The 25,431-nt window shown below is 46.1% G+C and overlaps 1 protein-coding gene across 2 annotated transcripts in view; it reads right to left on the bottom strand.

The window, feature by feature from the left end:
* The window catches only part of PITPNB (phosphatidylinositol transfer protein beta), a 76,128-nt gene extending 61,302 nt beyond the window's left edge, over positions 1 to 14,826 (bottom strand). For both annotated transcript variants that reach the window (XM_043976880.1, XM_043976879.1), the window contains exons 1-2: positions 14,733 to 14,826; positions 6,266 to 6,296 (exon numbers count right to left, since the gene is read on the bottom strand). In XM_043976880.1, the coding sequence (XP_043832815.1) occupies positions 6,266 to 6,296; positions 14,733 to 14,752 (51 nt within the window). In that variant the 5' untranslated portion in view covers positions 14,753 to 14,826. The remainder of the gene's footprint in view (positions 1 to 6,265; positions 6,297 to 14,732) is intronic.
* Between the last annotated feature and the right edge of the window lie 10,605 nt (positions 14,827 to 25,431).

Raw genomic sequence — 25,431 nt, 5'->3', positions numbered from 1 at the left:
AAAACTATGGGAACTATAACCTTGGGAAAGTAAGAAGTAGTAGAAGGAACAACACATTTAGATAAAGTTCAGTGAGAGATTCAACCCGAGTCTCCCTAAAGAATTTAAAGATGAACCTGGAAGAAGGCCAAGAGACAAAAAACAGACAAGATCTCCAGAAAGTTATTTATTTTTTTTTTTTTGGCGGGGCAATGGGGGTTAAGTGACTTGCCCAAGGTCACACAGCTAGTAAGTGTCTGAGGCCGGATTTGAACTCAGGTACTCCTGAATCCAGGGCCGGTGCTTTATCCACTGTACTACCTAGCTGCCCCCAGAAAGTTATTTTTAACCAATGTTTCCTAATTCCAGGTGGGAGAGAGAAGTTACCACATCTGGTCTTTCCCATGACAATCCCAGATGTGCTGTCAGAGGAAGTGAAAATGACCATGAAGAAAACCAAACTAGGAAAGCAGCTAGACCAGACCCAGTATACAGAGAGGTGGGACATGTTTCAGGCAACACAATTCTGAAGGTGCTGAAAGGCTGAGTGTCAAAATACAAGACAGAGGGGAGAGCAAGAGCATGGGGAATAATGTCAGAGCTCCTTGTGAAGCAGAGTAGATCAAAGAGGCCATCAATACCTCATGAGCCATAGGCCTACCTTCCTACCTATATAAAATTTTCACATGAATCCAGAGCATCCTTAATGATGGCATTAGAAGAGAACAGAGAGGCTTTCACACAGCAGCCAAGCAGAACAATGGAAAGATCACTGGGCCTGGAGTCAGGAAGATTCATCTTCCCAAGTTCAAACCTGGCCTCAGACACTAGCTGTGTGACCCTGGACAAGTCACATCACCCTGTTTGCCTCAGTTTTCTCATCTGTAAAATGAGCTAGAGAAGGAAATAGAAAACCACTCCAGTATCTTTGCCAAGAAATCCCCAACTGAGGTCACAAAGAGTCAGACACTACTGAAAATAACTGGCAACAAAAGGCTTTCACGAGCAAGGTTTCACACTTCCATCACACGACTAACTAAAGAGAATATGATTAAAGACTATAATAAGCCACTGTGCTTCTACTGCTTGTCAACTATAAAAAGCTTATGATTTGGCAAAAACTAAGATGCCACCTCCGAAGTTTTCCTCTGATCAGTTATGTCCTTGGTATCCACCTGCCAAAATCATGTAAGATACCGTGAAAGACATACAAGAGAACAGGCTTCACCAATCCTCTGATCATTCACATCAAGTGAGGCGTACAACAAGAAGTGTGCTTGCCAAGGTGAATGGGAAAGTCCAGCAGAAAATCCAAGCCAAAGAAGGCTACCCCAAAGAGAGTGAGCCCATCCCAACACTCCTGCTGCTGATTTCAGCAAGTCCTAGAACAGTACAGAGTAAATTACTCACGCCCGGGGGATCCCAGCTGAGGCCTCCCAAGAAAGTGGTAGGTAAGTGGTACCTGAGCTAAGCCTTGAAGGCATCCTACACAGCAGCTTCATGCCAATACACAGGGAATACTTTCTTCAAAAAAACAACAAACTGGGGGGGGAGGTGCGCCAAGATGACAGAGTAGCAGACTCACCTGCACTCTGCCAAAGTTCCCTCCAAATAACTTTATGAACAGGCAGTTTTCAGAATAAGAAATTAAAGCTATCTATATATGAAAAAATGCTCTACAACATCACTATTAAATGCAAATTAAGACAACTCTAAGTTGGCACCTCACACCTATCAGATTGGCTAAAATAACAGAAAAAGGAAATGACAAATGTTGTAGGGGATATGGGGAAAACTGGAACATTTATGTAGGGTGGAGGTGTGAACTGATCCAACCACTGTGGAGAGCAATTTGGAACGACAGTCAAAGGGCTATAAAATCATGCATACTCTTTGACCCAGCAATACCACTATTGGGGGGGGGGGGAGGAGAAGGAAGAAGAGAAGGAAAAGGAGGAGGAGGGGGAGAGGCCCTATATGTACAAAATTATTTACAGCAGGTCTTTTTGTGGTGGTGGCAAAGAATTAGAAATTATGGGGATGCTCAACTACTGGGGAATGGCAGAACACTGGTATATGCTTGTGATGGAATACTGTTGTGCTATAAGAAATGATGAGCAGGATGCTCTCAGAAAAACCTGGGAGGACTTAAGTGAACTGATGCAAAGTGAAATGAGCAGAACTAGGAGAACACTGTATACAATAATAGCAATATGGTACAATAATCAACTGTAAATGACTCAGCTACTCCCAGCAGTACAATGATCCAAGACAATTCTAAAGGACTTAGGACTTACGATGAAATATGCTACCCACCTCTTCAGTTAGGGTTTTGAGGTTTTTTGGTGTTTTCTTTTACAATATGACTAATGTGGAAATGTGCATGACTGCACATGTATAATCCGTATCAAACTACTTGCCTTCTCAATGAAGGGGGAGGAAAGGAAAGGAGAGGATTTGGAACTCAAAATTTTTAAAAGTGAATGTTGGGGCAGCTCGGTGACGCAGTGGATAAAGCACCGGCCCTGGATTCAGGAGGACCTGAGTTCAAATCCAGCCTCAGACACTTGACACTTACTAGCTCTGTGACCCTGGGCAAGTCACTTATAACCCCCATTGCCCTGCAAAAAATAAAAAATAAATTACAAAAAAAATTAAGTGAATGCTAAAAGTTGTTTTCACATGAAATTGGGAAAAAAATGATCAACTCTTTTTTTTTTAAAAACACCAAAAAAAAAAAAGGAAGTAGGACGCACAAGACATGGTAAGTGCCAAATAACATCTCAAAAGGTGAAATGGATCTTATTTTCATAGGCAGGAAACGACTCATTCCTGCTGTGGGAGTTATTCCTGACAACAACTAAGGAGTCAGATCACCTGCCAGTTAGAACCAAGCTCCAAGTGAGACACAAAAAGCAACTCCTTAGTCCCTCAAGGAGGTGGGTCTCACTTCACACTAACAGCCTCCGGGCTGGTCTCCCCAACTCATCTCTCCACCCAGTCACCTGTCAAGTGATTCATTCTCAATTTAGCAAAGGTCAGGCCCTATCAGCCCCTTTTCCTCCAGGACAAATACTGAATTCTCTCTTTGGCATTCCAAGCCTTTCACTTCCTGGCTCTCCCCTTACTTTTCCAAGCCTTCTTACACTTTCTTACCCTCCAGGTATTTTGAGATCACATGACCTTGGTCTTCTTTTTGTTACTCAAACAAGACTCTCCCCGGGGGCCCCTCTGACTCCCTTCAAGTTCCACCTAAAGGACTCCTTTCTACCAGTAGCCTTAATTCCAGTGCCTTCCCTTTGTTGTCTGCATCAGATGGGGGTCTCCTTGGCAGGAGAGACTGTCTTTTGCCTTTCTTTGCACCCCCAGCACTTTGTATATAAAAGGTACTTAATAAATGCTTGTTAAATGACCCACTCAACCAAATGCTCAAAGAAAGGCAACTACCATCCAGACTATGATAGAGAAATGGACAGTCGACTCACAGAGCCCTGGAACAGCCAGCCAATGAGCTAGAGCCAGAAGTGAACTGGAGAACAGGCCAGACTGCCTCTGCAAAACCATGCAGTGCTTTTAATGACTCCAACACTCCCATTCTTCCACTGATATAGTTGAGTCAAGTCATGCTAGAGTCTTCAAAGACCTGAAGCTGAGAGCCAAAAGGCAATGAAGAGGTGGTATAGGGAAGGTATGGACAGACTGCAATGTATTGTTATCCATGGTAAATTCTGCAGAATGTGTATCAGCAGAGAAAGACATGGCCTGAAAAAAGCGGGAGCACTGTCATAGGAGGATGGAGCAGCATTCCTGCTCCAATCCACATAACACGAAGAGAATCCAAGGAAGATACCCTGAACTGGGGGGGAGAGATGGATTTATGTGAGGACATGGTTAAGAGCCTCCCTAGATCAGCTGCCATCTGCAGCACTCACATGCTCTGAAGTCAGAGCTTTCGAGAAGGCTGAGGACCCCAATATTCTAGCTGCTTGCAGGGAGCGTGTGACTACAGAGACCAGAAGATTTCCCTGTTCTCTAGAGAAACAAGACCACACCTGAAGCAGTGTGTTCTGCTCTCCACGATACACAGTTTAAAATGTAGCAGACAATTACCAAGAGTAATAAGTCTTATGAAGAAGAGTCCAAAGAACTGGGAGTTCAAGCTCCTGTTAGGAGCCTGTTATAGGAGTCCTGAGAGAGACACAACCCAGTCCCTTGCCCTCCACTACAGGGATACAACACACACGCTTCCTCGTCCCCCTCTCTCCTCCTACACTCCAGTCTCACCTGATGAAGCTGCCTTCCTCTTCATTACCAAGGCTGACCCCTCTACCTGCTCAAGTGATCCCATCTCACACCACCTCCTCCAGCTGTCAGCCCCGTCTTCCTCACCCTTTCACTTATTTTCAGTCTCTCCCTGACTACTGGCTCATTCCCTCCTGCCTACAGACATGCCCATGTCTCCCCCTTCCTCAAAAAGCCCTCCCTGGATGCTGCCAGCCTTGTTAACTACTGTCCAACTGCCTTTCAGACACCTAGAAATCAGAAGTCCAGTGGACATCTTAAACTCAACATGTCCGAAACAGAGCTCACGCTCTTTCCCCTTAAACCCTACCCCCTTCCAAATTTTCCTATTCCTGTGGAAGGATACGGTACCCTCCCAGTCCCCCAGACTCACAACCCAGGAAACCATCCTGGACTCCTCACCATCTCTCAGTGTCCTCTTCCCCCACCCAAGCTGCTGCCAAGGTCTGTCGATTTCACCTTTGCTACATCTCCTTCTCTCCTGGCACCACTCTCTCCCCAGGGTAGGCCCTTATCTCTTCAGGCCTGGTAATGCCACAGCTGCTGCTGAGTCTTCCTGCTTCAAGTCTCTCCCCACTCCAATCCACCCTCCATTTATCCACTAAAGTGATTTTCCTAAACTCTGGTCTGATCATGCTGCTGCATTATGAAATACACTCCAATGGCTTCCCACTGCCTTAAGAAGAAAACAGAAAATGCTCTGGTTGGCATGAAAGCCCTTCGTAATCTAGCCCCCCTCCTACCTTCCCCGTCTTTCTTACACCTTCTTATACCCTGCCACACAGTCTCTGATCCAGTGCCATAACCTCCTGGATGTCCCAGGAACAAGACTCTCCATCCCTCCGCTCTGGGCATCTTCTCAGGTGCTTAAAATCCTGCCTTCTACAAGAGGCCTTTCCCAACTTCCTTAATTCCAGTGCCTTCCCTATGTGGATTATTCCCTTTTTATGTGGTTTACAGTTGGTTTTGTATATAAATTTACTTGTTGTTTAGCCATTAGACAGTAAGACCCTTGAGGGCAGGGGCTGTCTTTGGCCTCTTTTTATATCCCCAGGGCTTACTTAGCACACTACCTAGTACAGGAGGCACTTAATGTTTATTGACTGATGACTGACTGAGATAAAGAAATACAACATAATCTGAAGAAGAAAACACTAGCAATTGGGAGGGAAACCAACCAGTTAGGCAGCCCCTGGCCTGACCCTTGAAAGGAGAAGGATTCTGAGAGATGTGTTTAAGAAATACAAGCCAGGAATGAAGCGTGGTTGGGAATGCTGGAAGGTGAAAAAGGGCAGGTTCACTAGTAGTATTCCATTCTGGCTAGAAGGCAGACTATGTGAAGGCTGGAAAGTTGAGCTGCAGTCACTGTAGAGGCCCTTAAGAAGACTTCAGATGAAGCCTTCTAAGATCTGCTCCTGGCAATCACACTGTCATGAAAATACAAGTATTCTACTGATTTGGCAGATGGGGAAATGGAAACACAAGGTCAAGCGACTTGTCCACGGTTACACAGCTATGAAGCATCAAGACTCAAAGCAAACAACCAACATGCATTTATTTAGCATGTCCTAAAGAAATCTATAGGCTCTTCCCATTAGGCAACAGTGCTTTTCCTTAAATATCAGGTTACAGGTCTGCCTTTCTCCTCAAGGCAATAGAGAGCCACTGAAACTTCTTTGAGAGAAGAATAACATGACCGAATTTATATTAGGAAAGCTATTTTTTTAAAGTGTGGGAAAAGTGTGGACAGTGGGGTAAGACTTGAGGCAAGCCAACTAATGATCGATCCACAAGGTGATGAGGGTCTGAACTACAACCCTGTGATCCCCTATATATTATTTTGGAACATTTCCTAGACTCAGGTTCCTGACAGTGAAACAGATTAATAAATACAAGCAAAGTATGAATTTAGACAAAGAGTTACACTATATCACTATAATATCTATGCTTAAACACAGTATCATTAGAAGCAAACAGGACTTACCTCTTGAACCGAACATGGTAAAACCACACGACTAAAAAAAAAAGAAAGAAAATACACATTACAAGCCACATCACTGCAAAAATTGATTTTACATCACAGATCCCAAGAGATATAAAAGGGTTTTTCCTTTTTATCCAGTGATACCATGGGGAAGAAGCCAACTAAAAGGACAACCTTGTCGAACATGAAGGAACCAAGGAGATCATCTAATTCAATCCCCTCACTTTAAAAACATCATGCAGGCAGAAAAGATTCTGTGATTCCAAATCTGGAATGTTTTCTCTTGGTTCAGGAAACACAACGATGGTTCTGAAATCCTTTCCTGAATTCACCTTAAACAGGGAGCCCCCAGGATATTCACTCTTGGGATTTCACCAACTCTCTTGGGGGAACGGAGAACGCAGCCACCTGGGTGCTATTTGAATGCTTTCTACATGTGTACTCTGTCATCACCATAATGACTTAGGCATTCCAAAGTAAGTGGATGGAAATGGGGGAGTCACCCGAGGTCTCCCATCTCACCCATGCTCCAGACTCCGGATTTTCCATGGTACTTCTCACAAAACTGATACTTCCTCACTCAGTACCCATTGGTTCTTACATTTTAAATGGGAAGAAATTGAGAAAGGAATTCTTTAGTCTGAATAAGAAAAGATTTCCTCCCAGGAGAAGTTTTCCACAAAACCTTGCGAAAATAAAGGCTGCTATGGCTGTGAGGTTGTTCTGGGTTTAACCTGGTCCGAAATGCATGGCTCAGTCAACATGCCCAAACAACGCCGAGGAGCGCAGGGACCCGGGCAGGGACCCGGGCAAGAACAGTCCACTCCCTCAAGGAGCTTTCATTCCGCAGCCCCTTTGACCCCTTTCACTGCCGGGAGGGAAAGGGAAAGATAGCACAGGCAGGCAGTCAAACTACACCTCTGCCACAAGTCTCTGGTGAGGACCAGCTTTCCCTTTCCTTTCCAATAAACATAAAACCCTACAGACCCCGAGCCCTGCTCAACTCAACAACTCATGCCTGCCACACTGTTGGGCACCAGAGATGCTAAGGCCCAGTCCTATTCTCAATGGGCTTCCAAAGCCCTGTCCAGCCCTTCTTATCTCATAATTAAGGATCTTCAAGTGTTCCAGCCTACACAGTCTTTGAATTACCTATCTACCCGATCTGGCCCCAGAAGCCTTCCAAGTTATGTGTCAGAGTGGCCTAAAGACCCCAACGAAGGGAAACCTCCAAAGGCAAGGCAACACTCCAGGGCTGGGCTGGCTCTCCAGGAAGAGACGGGGTGGGCAGACACAAGCACCACATGCGCTTTTAAGTTTAAACTGTATTACTAGCATTTTCTCCATCACTTCCTTGAGTCCAGACAACCAACAACAGCATCAAACCTTCACATGGAGCATCTGCCAGTTTCTGAGATGCAAACACTCCCACTGCAAATTCAATCTTCAGCCTGACACCCGCTGGTCAGCACACCTCCCTGCTCTCTTCTGTCAGGATGTTTCTTAACTAAGCCCAAATTTGCCACTAGTTCTATCCTCTGGGGCCAAGGAAACAAATCTTCCACTTGACAGTCCTTCAAATCTGTGAAGCCAGTTTTCTCTTCTTGTGGCTTTGTAAACCATCTGATTTTGCCACAATCTCTTCCAAGAATCTCTCTTCGTGAAGAACTCGCCCCTCAATGTGAACCCCAGAATCACCGAAGTTTGTAGTTGGAAGGGAGCTCAGTAGACAAGCAGATCCAGCCCAGGATGGAAAGAGAATCCTCTACCACCACAGGCTAGGCAGGAGGTCACCCAGTCCCTCCAGAAGGCTTCCAAAGAGGGGGAAACAACTGCTCCGTGAGAAAGCCCCGCAATTCAAATCCAACAGACATTAAGCACACACTACAGGCTGGACACAGTGATGGGGGACAAAGCCAAAAGTCTAACCATCCCTGTTCCACAAGAGCTCACCTTCTACCAGCAAACTCCAAGTACTCAGAGAAACCACAACACAATATATATACAAAAGAAATACTGGCACAGTGGGTAGAGCACCGGCCCTGGAGTCAGGAGGACCTGAGTTCAAATGCGGCCTCAGACACTTAACACTTACTAGCTAGTCACTTAACCCCAATTGCCTCACACAAAAAAAGTAAAGAAATAAAGAAATACAAAGGAATGAAGAAGATCTGGGGTAATCAGGAAAGGCCTCCTGTAGGCGAAGGCGGTACCTGAGCTGAGTGAGGACTCCCACTTGGCTTCCAAATTTCCCCACCACAATTCTCCAAATCACCCAGGTTTGTAATCCTGCATACTGGACTCCTCCCAGCCAATCAGCTGCCAAATCTCTTTATTCTACACACATCTTCTCTTATCCTTCAGGCCCCCTTTCACTCACACAGTCGCCATTCTAGGTCAGTCTCCCGAACCTCTAGCTCGGACTACTCCAACAGCCTAATTGGTTTCCTTTACTACAGCATCCATTCCTCTCCTATTCATCTTCCACAGAGGCACCAAAATATTTTCCTGAAGCACAAGTCTGATCATGCTGCTGCTCCCCTGGCCCCAAGCTCCCATGCCTCCTTATTACCTCTAGGAGCAAATGTAAAAGTCTCCGGGAGGAAGAGAACTGCCTCTCTCTACCCTGGGGGAGGCTGGGTGGGGCTGGCTACAAAACCCTGGGAAGAGCCGGCTCCAAGGTGTCTCCCCACCCAGCCAGGGCAGACCTAGACACCCTCTGCTGGGACCCCCACTCCACATGCACTCCTAGAAAGCTACAGTTATTGCAGCTTCCAAAGCTAACCAACAAAGACCATGCCTGGAAGGAGCTAAGGCACTAGACATCCCTCCCAGGGACCAGGTTCCTATCTCCACTCTAGCTAGCCTCCCCACCCACTGTAAACCAATCACCACTACCAGGTGTGCCAGTTAATGGAGGGCACAATTATTCTTTACTCAGAATCTTCATCAGATGGACTGAAATCCTCTCGAAGTTCCCATGTAAGTATGGTCAGCCCATTAGAATGCAAACTTCTTGAGGGCAGGAACTGTCCAGCTTACAATGTAGTACTTAGCTCAGTGCTATAAAATGGCACATAGCCTGAAATATGTGCTCATCATTCATTTAGGGTTTTAGTTTGTGAAACTCTTAACAACTTGCCCCCCCCCAACAGCCGCCTTACACATGACTCTCCTACACACAGACACAACAGACACACACAGGGAGACTGTTGCTCTCATCCAACTAAGTAAGGCATCTTGAAGCAGGAAGCCAGAGATGGAGTGTTCTGGGTGAAAGGTCAGCTAGGACAAAAACACAAGCTGGGCAATGGAGGCTAGCCTGGCTACCAAGCAGAGTGATGGGTGAGGAGCCTGACCACCAGGCTGCAGCCAGACAGTGGCAAGTCTGAAAGCCCGTTCCGCTAATGCCTCAAGTTACCTCTCTGCAACTCCCAGCCGTTATGTCACACTGGAAGAACTCCACAGCACTTCTCTAAGCACATGGGCCTACCTAACTTTCCTAACTCAGCCACTCAGTCAATCCACAAACTTTTTAAAGCAGCTGCTGTGTCAGGCACTGTGCTAAACCACTGGGCACACAAAGAATGGCAAAAAATAGTCCCTGCCCACAAGAAGGGTACATTCGAATGCAGAAGACATCATATCATCGTCATGCAGTTGGCTGCCAAACTTTTCTAATGCAAGTTTTCAGGATCCAAGGATTGGGATGTCCAGCTTGTGCAGATGCCTGTCATTTCTTCCAATATAATGTCACAACTGATTCACCATTCTTGTCACATCGATGCTGCTTCTCTGCACCTTCTTGTCTTCTCCCACCATTCTAGATGATCTCACTAGACTCCCAGGCAGGGCCATTTTTGTCGCTGCGAATTCATTTAATTCACCACAGAATACTTGACTTAAACCTTTCTTCAGTACAAATCAGGCCATCTTAGTACCAACAATTTAAAACGCAAAACAGGATTTTAATTGTAGGAGAAGAAATACAGGAAGAAATCAGTCTATGCAGTGACTCAAACTCAATCTGATCAGAATATTCCATTATTTATCTACCAGTTCCTATCTGGATTTGCTAAAGACACAATAAGTCCTCAGAACAGAGGCAACTTTTCTTTTTTTGTTTGTCCAACCCAGAACAGCGGGTAGAAGACTCCAAGTAAATCAAGTGGTGCCACAAAATTCTCAAATAGAAAAGAACTTCATTGTCATTTCAAAAGCTACATCTCAATTTTGCAGGTAATAAAATCAAATGGGGGGGCAGCTCAGTTCCAAAGAGTTGGGGGAATTCCCTGTTATCACTTTATAAATGTTTACTGTCAAGATGTGCTAAAACTTCAATCAACTAAAAATTCCCCAGATTTCTATCAATTCTATAGCCAGTCTAATCTGCTTTCACAAGCAATTCCCTAGCTATAACAAACACAGAATACTGAGGAGATCGCCAAGAAATTCACTGGAAGAAAAATACTGTGAAATGCTTTTTATATAATATGGTTTTCGCAGATATGCTGGTTTTGTAAAGTTAGTGATTAATAAAGAAATGAATGAGGCTTTAATGTACTTCCGAATTTTTTTTAAATAAATCCCAAGCCATTAGTGAAATAGAGCATCACTTTTATCTCCCATTATTATTTTTAAAATACACTTTTTCAAGCTCTCGTAAATCTGCTCGTTTTTATTTCTTTAGAAAATCCAATTGTTTTAAAGTATCTCAAACATCTTTCCACTGAGACCTTGAAACCACTTCAACCTTCACAAGAGTTCAGATCTCTCATTCCTCCAGCAATGATCACTATCACTAGAGCCCATCAGAGGTTGGTCTTCTGTTTGTTTAGGGTTTTTTGGTGAGGCAATTGGGGTTAAGTGACTTGCCCAAGGTCACACAGCTAGTAAGTGTTAAGTGTCTGAGGCTAGATTTGAACTCAGGTCCTCCTGACTCCAGGGCCAGTGCTCTATCCACTGCACCACCTAGCTGTCCCTAGAGATTGGTCTTCTAAGCCTTAGAACGCAGGCTTTCTTCCCCCCCCCCCCCCCTTCAGCCAAACAAAGCTTCCAAACTAGAAGTCGCCCCTTATAGTGCTGAGTCTCTCCAAACTCATGGAAGCTGGTCCTAAGGAGATGAGATAAAACCCAGAGCCAGGCCTGGACTCCAAGTCTTTCCAGCTCCAGAGAACCTCGCACTAGCAGAGCCCAGCATCACCTTCACACCCCAAGGAAAAACTGGAACTTAAAGCATCCCCAAAACCCCCCTTCTATTTTACATCCTAAAGATTCTCTTCCTTCATTCAAGCACCTGAGCCCCCACTATGTGCAAGGTACTCTGCCGTGAGCTGAGGGAACTTGAAGATGAAATCCTTACCTCCTTGGAGTCTGCAGGGTTAGGTACACAAGAACACAAAGCAGACAAGACCTAAGAGAGGTACAAAGTCTAAGGAGATTTTGGAGGAGGAAGAGATTCCTTCCAATGGAGATCAGGAAAGGCTTCCTGGGGAAGGTAGCATGTGACTTGGGACCCTCTGGATAAATGTAATTTGAACAGAAGAGTGGGGCTTGGGCAAAGCCATGAGGGGTGCAAAGAAGGGGCCACATTTAAGGACAAATGTGCAAGCGAAGCGTCATCCTCCACTCTTCACTCTCACTTCCCTCCCCCATCCAAGCTGCTGCCAAGACCTGTCACTTTTACCTTCATAACATCTTTCCCACAATATCCCTCTCTCATCTGACTGCTTCCACCCTGGGGACAACCCCATCACCTCCTACCCACCGGTAGTTCTGCCGGCCTCAAGCCTCACCCCACTCCACTGCTGACACGCTTTCCAAGACCTGACCATGTCACTAACTTTCCTATCACTCCCAAGATCCAACCTAAGTCCTCTCTGGCCCTCATAACCTGCCAGACTTTCGCCCATTACACTCCTCTATGGGACACCAGGTTCTTGGCTGTTCCACAAAAAGACAGTCATCTCCAGACTCCCAGTATTTGCCCTGATGACCTCCGCAGCTGCAAAGTTCTCCTTCCTCTTCTCCTTCAAGTGCCAGTTTAAATCTCACCTACAAGAAGCCTTCCCCAATCTCTCTTAATTCTAGCACTTTCCTTCTGTTGATTTTACCCTGCCTATAGCCTGTGTGCCCACAATTGTGTATGCCACCGCCCCCCATTAGACTGAGTTCCTTTGAGAAAAGGGGTGACCTTTGCCTTCATATCCCCAGCATACAGAAGGGGCTTAATAAACGTTGACTTATCTCATTTTTTCACCTTTAATACCACTGGTTCATCTACTTATTTACTCCTCAGAGATGATAGAGTAAAAAATTCCACAATGAGGAATGGCAGGATCTTCTTGGCCAAAAAACGTCATGCAAATCTAAAATGAAGAGACTTTAAAAAGCTAACAAAGGGGGCAGCTAGGTGGCGCAGTGGATAAAGCACTGGCCCTAGATTCAAGAGGACCTGAGTTCAAATTCAGCCTTAGACACTTGATACTGACTAGCTGTGTGACTCTGGGCAAGTCACTTAACCCTCATTGCCCCGCAAAAAAAGCTAACAAAGTTTCAACATTTTAAAGATCTCTTCCAACATTTTAACTGCATTTTCCACCATTGCATTCTACAGTGAAAGACAAAAGGATGCAGCATTCAGTTACAGGAAAAGACTAAAGAAATTCTGGAAATACATGCCACTAACCAAATTATCTTTCACAGGAAAAATCTGTTTGACCTTAAGGTTTGTACATAAGTGAGAAATCATATTAAAGTATTTTCTCATATGTCATGGGAGAGGGATGGCTTATATGACCTCTTATGGTCTCTATCAGCTGTAGATCTATGATCCCATCACCAAGTAGTGTCTCCATTAAAATGAAGCAAAAGGTTAAACAATATTCAGAGGCCAGCAGTCAATAAGTTAAAACTCATATTTAATAGGAAGAATACATTTGGAACTCCAAGTTACCTGCAGGACGCTGGTGACAAGCTAGCTGGGACACTGAGAGTTGGCAATGTTATAAAGAAGAACTAAGTGCTCGGTTAAAGACTCTCAACAGTTCACTGGATTTTCCCTCTGCGGGCCTTAGTTTCTTCATACAGGATGAGGATAAGAGTTGGTTTGTTAGATCCCTTTGGCTAGAACATGTGATGCAAGAAGTTTCAGCAGATGTTTTGAGGCAGGATAAAAATATACATTTCTGTAGCCCTCGAAGGCTTTCCTCCAAACAGCAGCTGGATAGCTATTACCAGCCCATTTTGCAGAGGAGGAAACTCCACACTTACTAGCTTTGTGATTGTAATCTAGGCACCTCCTCAGAGGAAGTGTCTAGGTTGTGGTCAAAAAGCTATTTCAGTAGCCTAGAAGCCAGGTCTTGGGAAAGCGTTCTTTCCAGGACACTCAGCTGAAAGGGTTCAGGGGCTTTAGGAAAAAAAATATATATCTATCAACTTCTTAATGCACAGCCACATGACGCCTCAAAAAACCTTTTACGGATCCCTACGGCCTCTAAACATCATGAATGCAAAAACGGCAATGGATTTGGAGTCAAAGGGGCCTGGGTTCAAAACGTAGCTCTGAACCATCACAAGTCTGAGCCCAAGTCCCTTGCCGTCTGTGCCTCAGTTTCCTCCTTTGTAAATAAAGGTGTTGGACTAGATGGCTCCCCATGCCCCTTACAACTCTACAACTTCGATGCCGGACTCTACCAAGCAGGGGAGAAGACCCGCCCTCGCTCCCTGGCAGACCCAAAGTGAAGGTCTGGGGGTGGGCAGGGGTCGTGGCAGCCTTCACCTACAAGGGCCTGGGGCACGTGCTAACGACCACTCTGACCACCAGTTTCGGGGGGTGGGGGGGACGGTAACAGCCGGAGCTAGGACCCCTTGGATCCCCGCAGGGCCTGATGTAACACTCCCGCCCCCCCCCGCCCCCACCCCAGTCCCGGGTTCTTCCCACTATCCGCCCCCCCCCACTCCCTGCCACCTCCCTCCTTCCCGTAAGCCTCGTCCCTCCCCCCACGCGGGCAGCTCGGGAGGCTGGAGGAGGCTCGAGGGAGAGGCCAAGGGAGGTCGCCCCCACCCTCACCTCCCCCCGACCCCGACCCCGAACCCTCGGGGGCGGGTCCCAACGGAAAGGACCGGGCTGGGGGGGCGCGCGTGCGCGCGCGCCTGGGGGCCGGGCCGGGGCAGGGGGAGCGGCGCGCGGGGGCGGGGGCGAAGGGGAAGGGCGCGCGCGTGCGCAGGCGCGCGGGGGGGCGGGGGAGAAGACGAGGGGGAGGGGAGCGGAGCCGGCGGCGCGCGCGGAGCCGGGAGCGGCCGGCCTGGGTCTCTCCGCGCGGAGGGAGGGGGCGCCGGGCGGAGCCGCCGGGCTCGTCCCGGCTCCGTTACCCTTGGGTGGGGCTCGCGCCGGGACCCGCGCCCGCCGAGGAGGGATGTCCCCGCCCCAACCTGAGACCCCCGGCTTCCGCCGCCCTCAACTCACAATTCCTTAATCAGCACCATCGTTCCCTCGCCTCTGCCGCCGCCGTCTCCCCTGCCGCCGCCGCCGCTACCGCCACCCACGGCGCTTGCGCAGCCCCGCCTCCCCGCCCCGGCGCCTGCGCCATCCCGCCCTTCCGCCGGAGGGCCGCGTCCGCGCATCGGAGCAGGCCCCGCCCCCTCCCTCGGCGGGCGCCACGGCGCCGACGCGGCCACGCCCACGATGACGTCTCAACTCGGCTGGAGCTTCGGCTCCGGCGCCGCGGCGGGAAGCTCCGCCCCGGTTCCCTCACGCGACCCTCACGAGGACCCCGCCCCGGCCTCACCCCGCGGGGGAGCTCCCACGTCCTAGCCTCGGGCTGACTTTTCACTCCCCTTAGACTTCCACTGTCCTGGCGGGGAGGCCGGTTTTACGTTGCTGTGTAGACTAAAAAAAGCGCTTCCAAGCGCTTTGCAAATATCAGCTCTCTGGTCGGGGGAGGGACTGTCGTGGTCCCCGCGGTTCAGCCGAGGGAACCGAGGCAGACGGCCGTAGGGATGGTGTCTGGGGCGAGCCCCACGACCGGCCCACTCCCCTCTGCACCAGCCCGATGCCTTGCCCGTCAGCACAAACCTTGGAAGCCCACCTGTACAGCAGTGTTTGAAAAAGATCAGGGAGGCCTGGTGGAACTCAAGCTTGAGTCCGCGATGTGATGGAGAGCGCCATCCCTTCCAAAAAAAAAAAAAATGCAGCCTTGACTTCCTAGTAGACCTGTGATTTCATGGATTTAGGGAGCTCTCTGCCAAGGCAAATGGGCACTGGGCTCTGGAGCACTGAAGGCCGAATAATTTGTTCAGAATGAAACAGTTCGTATGTATCAGAAGCAAGACTTGAACCCAGGACTGAGGCCAGTTCTCTACTACCTCACTAAATGGACCCATGACTCTCTGCCCTCATCGTATCTCATCTGTAGTAGTATGTTCAATTCTGGGAGCCACCGATTAGGAAGGACATTGAAGAGAGTCCAGAGAATTGGGGGGGGGGCAGCAATGGGGAACTTTATTCCCTATTTGGTTTTTTTGTTTGTTTGTTTTTTTAGTGAGGTAATTGGGGTTAAGTGACTTTCCCAGGTTCACACAGCTAGTAAGTGTTAAGTGTCTCAGGCCAGATTTGAACTCAGGTCCTACTGACTCCAGGGCCGGTACTCTATCCACTACGTCATCAAGTTGCCCCTTTCTCTGCTATTTGAAAGGCTATCCAGTGGAAGCCAGATCGGTCATCCTCAGTTTGGACCCAGAAGGCAGAAGTAGGAGCATGAGGGCAAAGTTCAGTTTTAGGCCTGAGGTTAGTAAAAAGAATCCCTGCTGAGAACTGTCAGTTCTAGGTTTTCAGCAGGATCATCTCAAGTTTTAGACAGAGGTGTCTCAAACTGAGGCCTCAGCTGCTTTCTGTTGTTCCTTCTTCCTTCTAGAAGAGGACCAGCAGCATCGAGAGGTGATGTCTTGACTTGCAAGTGAATTGGACTGAAGTGAGACAGAGCTGCACAGGCACTTTCTCCTCCAGTCATTGGAGTCCAGTGTCAAGACCTAGGTCAGGAGGATTGTTGATGGCCTAGGATGCTGTGGGAGAACTTGACCTTTTTGAGCTGAGGTCTTTCCCAGGTCTCAGGTTGTCTGTAAGGATCTCTTCAATGCCTGCTATGGGCCAGGCACTATGCCAAGCTCTGGCGGTGCAGTAAAGGCTCTCCGGGAATGCATGATCTAAGAGAGGCAACCCATAACAGGCACCTACATGGCATCTCTGGAGTGGATGGAAGGTGGTCTCACAGGGCCCAGCCCTAGCAGCTGGGGAGACAAGGAGGAGCCTCCTGGCAGAAGGTGGAACTGAAGCTCAGTCTTGAAAGAAGCCAGAGGAGAGAGGCGCAGAGGGCAGGACACTCCCAGAATGGGGGACAAGCACCCCCCCCCAGGAGACCTGAGAGGGAGGAAGAAGAGCAGGAAGGACAGGCAAGTGTAAGAGGCCTGGAATAACAAGAAAGAGGCTGACTGTGAAGAGCTTCACATGCCAGGCAGGAGTTTATGGGGCAAATGGGCAGCCCCAGAGGTCATTGAGCCTGATGTGGCCACATCTATGTCTTAGAAAAGACATCTGCAACTGCATGGAGGATCATGGATGGGAGTCAAGAGTCAGAGTCCAGGCAAGAGGTGATGAGGCCCTGTGCCTGTGGGAGTGAGGAGGTGTGGGAGAGATGCTGGGAATGCAGAGAGGACAAGCTTTAGTCAGTCAATAAGCATCTGTTAAGTACCTACTATGTGCCCAAAAGGGCAGCCAGGAGGTGAAGTGGATAGCACACTGGGCTTGGAATCAGGAAGATTCATCTTCATGAGTTAAAATCCAGCCTAAGACACTTACTAGCTGTGTGACCCTGGGTACTTGTCCCCCCTCTGCCTCAGTTTTCTCATCTGTAAAATGAGCTGGAGAAGGAAACAGCAAACTACTCCAGTGTCTTTGCTAAGAAAACCCCAAATGGGGTCATGGAGAGTTGGACACAGCTGAAAAATGACTGAACAACATGTGCCAAGCACTTTGCCAAGCAATGGGCACACAAAGAAAAGACCAAAGACAACCCCTGCCTCTGAGGAGCTCAAGATCTAGTGGGGAAGACAGCCCACAAGCAAATATGTACAAACAAGCTACAGGCAGGATAATTAGCAAACAATTAACAGAGGGCAGGCACTATAATTAAGAAGTGTTGGGAGAGAGGAATTTTAGCTGGGATTTGAAAGAAGCCAGAGACAGATGAGGAGGGAGAACATCCCGGACATTAGAGGGATGGCCAGAGATCACCGAGCTGAGAGCTGGGAGATAGGGGGTCTGGTTTGTAGAATAGCCAGGAGGCCAGTGTCCCTGGACTGTTGAGTTTGAGATGTCTTGTCTTTTTTTTTTTTGGGGGGGGGGGTGAGGCAATTGGGGTTAAGTGACTTGCCCAGGGTCACACAGCTAGTAAGTGTCAAGTGTCTGAGGCCGGATTTGAACTCAGGTCTTCCTGACTCCGGGGCCAGTGTTTTATCCACTGTGCCACCTAGCTGCCCCAACTTTGAGATGTCTTTAGGATGCCCTGTTCTAGCTATCCAATAGCCAGCTGGAGATGTGAGACTGAAGGTTGGGGAGAAGTTTCCAGTCATTTTTTCAGTCCTGTCCAACTCTTTGTGACCCCATTTGGGGTTTTCTTGGCAGAGATATTGCAGTCACTTGCCATTTCTTTCTCCAGCTCATTTGACAGACGAGGAGACTGAGGCAGGCAAGCGGGGATAAGTGACATGCCCAGGGTCACACAGCTAAGAAGAATTTGAGGCCATATTTGAACTCAGGAAGATGAGTCTTCCTGACTCCAGGCCTGGCACTCTATGCACTCTACCACCTAGCAGTCTGCCTGGTACACAGAAGAGACAGGACAACCTTTGGCAACCCATGGTTAATTGGTGCAGTGTGGTGCTGTCCTGGGTGGCCCTCGCTGAGCATTCAGGTAGAAGCTAGGTGGCCACTTGTTTGGACTCTTGTGAAGGGCTGTTTCAATTTAATAAACATTAAATGTCTACCATGCTAAGCATTCAACCCTACTAAATACCGTACTAAACATTAAAGATGCAATATACTTACTGTGCTAGGCACTAGGAATACATTAACAAAAAATGGATTAGATTAGATTACCTCTGTGATTCTTGGGAATCACAGATTAACTCTGGGCTCTGCCAATTCTCAAGTTCCTTCAAGTTCTGCCATTTCTGCCGGCAGGCTTAAAAGAGTGGTGCTCTTCTGCCCAGGCAGAACTGGGCAGTTCAGAAAGCGAAGGTCTGTTCCCTGGGATTTCCCAGAGAGCACCTAAGGCAACCAGGAAAGGGCCACTAGATCCAGCAGTCAGAAGGCATGGATTTGAACTGAACCTCTGCTACTTCCTACCTGTGCAATGCTGGGCAAGCTATTTGCCCTCTCCGTGCCTCACTTTTTCTCTCTCTGAAATAGGGGATTAAATCTGATTCAATTCAATAAGCATTTGTTAAGGGCCCACTATGGGCCAAGGCAGTTTGTTGACACTGGGCACAGAAAGATAGAAGTAAAATTGTTCCTGCCCCCAAGGAGCTTACATTCTATTGGGGGAAAACAGTATGTACCTAGAAAAGTAATTGGGGGCAGCTAGGTGGCAAAGTGGATAAAGCACCTGCCCTGGATTCAAGAGGACCTGAGTTCAAATCCAGCCTCAAACACTTGACACTTACTAGCTGTGTGACTCTGGGCAAGTCACAACCCTCATTGCCCCGCAAAAAAAAAAAGAAGAAAGAAAAAGAAAAGAAAGAAAAGTAATTTTAAAATGTATGCAAAATATGCATAATATATTTATATAAAACATAAAACATACTTTTATTCATATAGGTTTGTATTTCACATGTTTTCCAGTAATTTAAATATTTATTTTCTATTATTTTACATATGAATATATATTTATATAACAAATGTTACATCTATTTCCACATATGTTTATATCTTAAAAAAATATAAACCACATCATTTCTGGGGAGAGGGGACTAGTGCTTGAGCAGATCTATGGGAATGATACTGAAGGTATGTTACCATCTGCTTTGCCAATACGCCCAAAGAACTCCTGTGACTTTCCATCTGACTTGCAGGTAAAATCTCCTATATGTGTTATTTCCCTCTGTTGGAATGTTAGTTTCTTGAAAGCAGGAACTGCCTTTTCTATTTTTACCCCCAGCCCTTAGCACGGTGTGCTGCACATAATAAGTGCTTAATAATTTTTTTTCATTCATCCAGATCTGGATAGGCTTCCCATAAGATGTCAATCAATCAATAAGCATTTACTAGACACTACCATGTGCCAGGCATTATGTTAAGAGCTAGGGATACAAAAAGGGGCAAAAGACAATCCCTGCCCACAAGGAGCTGATAACCTAATGGAGAAGACAACATGTAAATAAAAATATACAAGGTATTACCTGTTTTAATCCTTGAAAGAAAGCAGAGATTCCCTGAAGTGGAACTGAAGATGGGGTGCCTCCTAGGCATGGCCTACACAAAAGCCCAAGACAAGAACATGGAATGTTATGTCCTGGGACCAGTCATCAGGCCAGGTTGGCCACAGTGAAGAGGACATTCGAGCAATGCGCAGATTATTAGCCCGAAGAGGTATGCTGGAGACAGATTGTCAAGGATCTGAAAAGCTAAAGAGAAGAGTTAGCCATTGGCTGTTTTTGAGCAGGGGAGGGACATGGTCAAACCTGTGCTTTAAGAATATCAATTTGGCAGCTGTGTGGAAGATGGATTAGAGAGGAAAATTCCTGGAGACCCATTGGAAACAGATCCAAGCCCAAAAGGCTGAGCCAAAAGTGGTGAGTACCTGAAATCTGTGTCTTGTGTCCTTCCAGAAGGGTATAAGCTTCTTGAGAGCATGGACGGTCCCAATTTTGAATATTTATATCTCCAGTGCAGAATAAATGCCTTTTTATTCATTCATTTTGGAGCAGCAAGGTAGCACAGTGGATAGAACACTGGCCCTGAAGTTGGGAGGAACTGAATTCAAATCTCACCTCAGACACTTACCAGCTGTGTGACCTGGGCATATCACTTAATCCTGATTGCCTTAAAAATCTGGGGCTATCTCCAGTCATCCTGATGCATCTCTTGCCCCTGGACCCACATGGCTCTGGAGGAGAGAGTGAGGTTGGTGACCTTGCACAGCCCTCCATCACTTAAATCCAATTCAGTGCAAGTCATGACATCACCTCTTCTTTGAGAACGAAGGACAAAAAACAACAATATTCATTCATTCATTCATTCTGCTTGCTTCTAATAAAACTCGAAACAAATTCAGAGTTGGGCAATCAAAACAAATAAGGTAATTGAAAAAGACAAACTAAAAATATTGTTTCACCTGAGCCTGAGATGTGACATGTCCTCTACAATTTTTTTTTTTGGTGAGGCAGTTGGGGTTAAGTGACTTGCCCAGGGTCACACAGCTAGTAAGTGTTAAGTTCTGAGGCCGGATTTGAACTCAGGTCCTCCTGACTCCAGGGCCGGTGCTCTATCCACTACACCATCTAGCTGCCCCGATGTCCTCTACAATCTTTAAAGGTAGCCTACACCAGGGCTTCTTCAACTTTTTCCACCTGCAACAACCCCTTTTTGCCTGAGAAATGTTTACACAACCCCAGGCATTCTGGTATATAAAGTAGGTATACATAACCTTTTGCTATTGCCAAATTTTTCACGAGAAGCTAGGGCCTAGTAAGCACAGACTTGCTCATCAAATTCCTGGAGGTTTGGTCTAGAATATGTAATCAATCTACTTACATTTGTTAGACGCCTACTATGCTCCGAGCACTGGGGACAGAAAGACAAAAACCGGGGCAGCTAGGTGGCACAGTGGATAGAGCACCAGCCCTGGACTCAGGAGGACCTGAGTTCAAATCCAGCCTCAGACACTTAACACTTACTAGCTGTGTGACCCTGGGCAAGTCACTTAACCCCAATTGCCTCACTAAAAAAAAAAAAAAGACAAAAACCAGTACCTACCCTCACGGTCTAATAGAGGAGCTCACAGGCAGGTTTACACATAATAAAAGGCCAAATCTTACACAGTGGGATATAAGGCATAGATTTCATTATACCAAGAGGTGCTAGCAGTTGAAAATATAAAGAGTTGGCACAAATAGCCCCAAAAGGTGCCATCTTCCTTTCCTGTCCCTCCTGCATGGGCTCTCCCTCCCAAATTGCCTTGTGCTGAACTACTTTGGATGTATTTGGGTTGGTTTCTTTTATATTTATATTGTATATACTCACATGTATTTACCTGGTACCTCTCATTAGGAGGAGTTTCATCCTCTGCACTTATATTCCCCATCACTTATCACTGTGCACAGTAGGCTCTTTTTCTGCAGGGCAATGAGGGTTAAGTGATTTGCCCAGGGTCACACAGCTATTAAGTGTCAGGTATCTGAAGCTGGATTTGAACTCAGGTCCTCCTGAATCCAGGGCCAGTGTTTTATCTATTGTGCCACCTAGCTTCCCTGCACAGTAGGCTCTTAATAAATACCTGTTGCTCATTTGCTTAAAAAAATGGATGGCTGATAGGAGCATAATAGGTTATTGAGAGAAAAGAGGCTGGAGCAAATTAGATAATATTTGTAGAGCACTTAGCACAGTGCTTGGCACATAACAGGTGCTGCTTAAATGCTGGTTGTTATTTGGAAAATGTCTTCAAGGGGTTTTTTGTCTTTAACTTTTACAGTTACAATTTAACTATTACAATGTGTCACCGCATTCCACTCCAGAGATAGAATATGATTGATACATCTAGATACTGGGTCTGGAGTTAGGAAGACAAGTTCAAATCAAGTATATCAGATACTAGCTGTATGACCCCTGGGCAAGTCATCTTCTGTTTGCCTCAGTTTCCTCAACTATGAAATATGGGGATTATAATAACTCACTGAGTTGTTGTGAGGTTCAAATGAGGTAATATCTGTAAGGAGCTTAGCACACAGTAGCTGACACATGGTTGGTGCTATATAAATGCTAGTAGTAGTAGTAGTAGTAGTAGTAGTAGTAGTAGTAGTAGTAGTAGTAGTAGTAGTAGTAGTAGTAGTAGTAGTAGTAGTAGTAGTAGTAGGCTTCCGCCAGTTGCGGACAACCATGGATCAGCACCTTGAAGAGCCACAGGACACAGTTTGGGTGTGCAGTCCGATAGGGGAGCCTCAGCTCCTGCTGCAACGAGGACATCAGAAAACTGCGCTCTCTGTTGCCCATAGGTTCCTGTGTCTCATTTGGTTTTCTTCCTCCAGAGCTTGGAGGCCCATCTCAGCTTCGTGCAAACTGCTCCTGAGTACTGAACTGCATCAGGTGCGGTCCTTGGCCATCTCCTCCCAGCTGCCGATGTCTATTCCCAGAGCCCTCAAGTCTCACTTGCATACATCTCTGTAGTGAAGCAAGTCAAGTTCTTAGAGATGAGAGACAAACAATGGAAACTTTTTACTGGCAAGGCCAAAATTACATATTTTAATCAACTATGTAAAAGGGGGGGATGATACCCAAAAGTTTGGTTTTCTTAAAGAAATAAGACAATCGGGGCAGGTAGGTGACACAGTGGATAAAGCACCGGCCCTGTATTGGGGAGGACCTGAGTTCAAATCCAGCCTCAGACACTTGACAATTACTAGCTGTGTGACCCTGGGCAAGTCACTTAACCCCGATTGCCTCACCAAAAACAAACAAACAAACAAAAAAGAAATAAGACAACCAACTCTTCTGTTCCACTCTGGGAAGCATATTAGATTAAGCCCTGAAAGAAATGGGTTCAAATATTGGCTGCCACTCATTACTGCAGGTGACCACAGACACTTTAAGCTAGTTTCTTCATCTATAAAATGAGAAAGTTGGACTAAATCAAAGCTGCTTAAACTTTGGGTCTCGACCCCATATTGGGGCCATGTAACTGAATGTGGGGGCCACAAAAAAATTTGGCAACAGTGAAAGGTCATGTAACACCTATTTTATATAGTCATATACTCAGGCTTACATAGAAATTTCTCTGGCAAAAAGGAGTCACGAATGGAAAAAGTTTAAGAAGCTCTGGACTCAATGACCAGTAATATCATTAAAACCCTAAAATCCTGTGATCTAATTTTTAAATTAATTAGTGACTGACAGGACCATAATAGTTTATTAGGGGGAAAGAGACTATTTGGGGGCATGTCTTTAATGTGCAAGGCTCTACTGCTTCAAACTTAAAATCCTATTCAATTCTCTATAGAGGTCAAGTTAACTAGCATTTATTAAGCAGCTATTATGTACCAGACACTATGCTGATTACTGGAGCTTAAAAAGAAAGGCAAAAAACAGTCCTTGCTGTCAAGGAGTCTATACATGATTTTTTAAAAAATTCAACTGCTCTGTTATATCTGGTTAAATAGAGACAGAGCAAGAAGAAGGGTGGTATGTTAAGTAGCGGAGGTGAGAAAGTACAAATGAACAGAACCATTAAAAAAAGGAAAACAGAATCTGAATAATTGTAAAGGTTCATGGAGAAATAACACTTTAAAAAACTTTTTTCATTATTTCAGCTGAATATATTAAACAGAGAGAGGAGAGAAATGGATGGCTGGATAAAGAAAAGCAGAGAGAGAGTGAAATAAAGAAAGATGGATAGATAAATAGATGGATAGATGAATAGAGCGATAGTGAGATGGGTAAATAGATATAGAGAGATGCATGGATAGAAAGATAGATGGGTGGGTGGATGGATGGATAGAACAAGCATGTATTTAAACCCTTATTAAACTAGGCACTGAGCCAAGTGTTGGGGATACAAATACAAGCAACACAGTCAGTCCTTGCCCTCAAGAAGTTTATTTGGTTTTTGTTTTTCTTTTTGGTGAGGCAATTGGGGTTAAGTGACTTGCCCAGGGTCACACAGCTAGTCCTCAAGATGTTTATAATCCAATGGGAAAGGTGATGCCTAGAACAGGGCCTCTTTAACTTTTTCTACTCGTGACCCCTTTTCACACAAGAAATTTTTGCGCAACCCCGGACACATAGATATATAAAATAGGTATACATAACCTTTTATCATTGCCATATTTTTTGCAACCCCCACATTCAGTTACACTACCTCATATGGGGTCATGGCCCACAATTTAAGAGGCTAGAACATAGAGGGTGACCATAGACTTAGCTGCATGGAAGTGGCAAGGAAATGAGGCAGATCCAAGCAAGTTAAGGCTAAGGAGCCCAGGCTGGTTGCAAGGTCAAAATCCAAGTTTCCATTGAGGAGGAAGTTGTGATATCAATAGCTGTGGTGGAAAAGGCGTGGGGTGGAGATGGCCAGGAAGTACACTGGCGGTCCGGCCCATTTTTGCAAACAAAACAACTAAGGGAGATAGCTCCTTATTATTTGTCTCACAGGCCTTATGATATCGCCTATGTTAGGGATGGCATCCAGGCTGCCAACTAGAGATCTCAACCCCGGGATCAGAGAGAGACAATTTGGAGGAAGGGGGTGGAGTGGGGAGAGAAATATATAATGTCTGTTAACCCTTGCTTTGTCCCCCAACCTCACATATCTACTACCTCTATCTCTGAAGAGCCAACACATGGATAGGGCATTAGATACGTTCTACTTTGTCCCAGTAGACAAGAGGTAGGGTCAGGAAAGAAGGAGTTAAGAAAAGCTTCCTAACAATTGAGTTATTCAGGAGGTGGTAGTGGGCTCCTTTTTACTCGAGGTCTTTAAATGAAGGCTGGATGTGCACTTGATGGGGATCTTTACAGGAAGGATTCTTTTTCAGATATGGATTGTCCTAGATAGCTTCTGAGGCTCCCTCCAGCTCTGAGACTCTTCGTGATTCTGTAAATGTGTAGATGTGTGTACATATAGACACACACATACAAGCATGCACACACATATATAAACACATACATGCACACATCTACACACAAAGACATATATATGTGCACATATATGCATATATATAATCCATGTATCTAAGCATTCTCTATGTACCTGTTTCATACTCAGGGGCTGGAAAATACAGAGATTTAAAAAATTACACAGCACCTACTTTTCTTGACTCATAGCCCTGACTCTAGTCAGGCCCTCATCATCTCTAGCCTGGACTATTTCAGTAGTTTCCTAATTGGTCTCTGGGCTTCC

This window comes from Dromiciops gliroides, chromosome 1 (genome assembly GCF_019393635.1).
Source record: "Dromiciops gliroides isolate mDroGli1 chromosome 1, mDroGli1.pri, whole genome shotgun sequence".
NCBI lineage: Eukaryota > Metazoa > Chordata > Mammalia > Microbiotheria > Microbiotheriidae > Dromiciops > Dromiciops gliroides.
The sequence above is the reverse complement of the archived record's forward strand: the minus strand, read 5'-3'. Positions and strand labels throughout refer to the sequence as shown.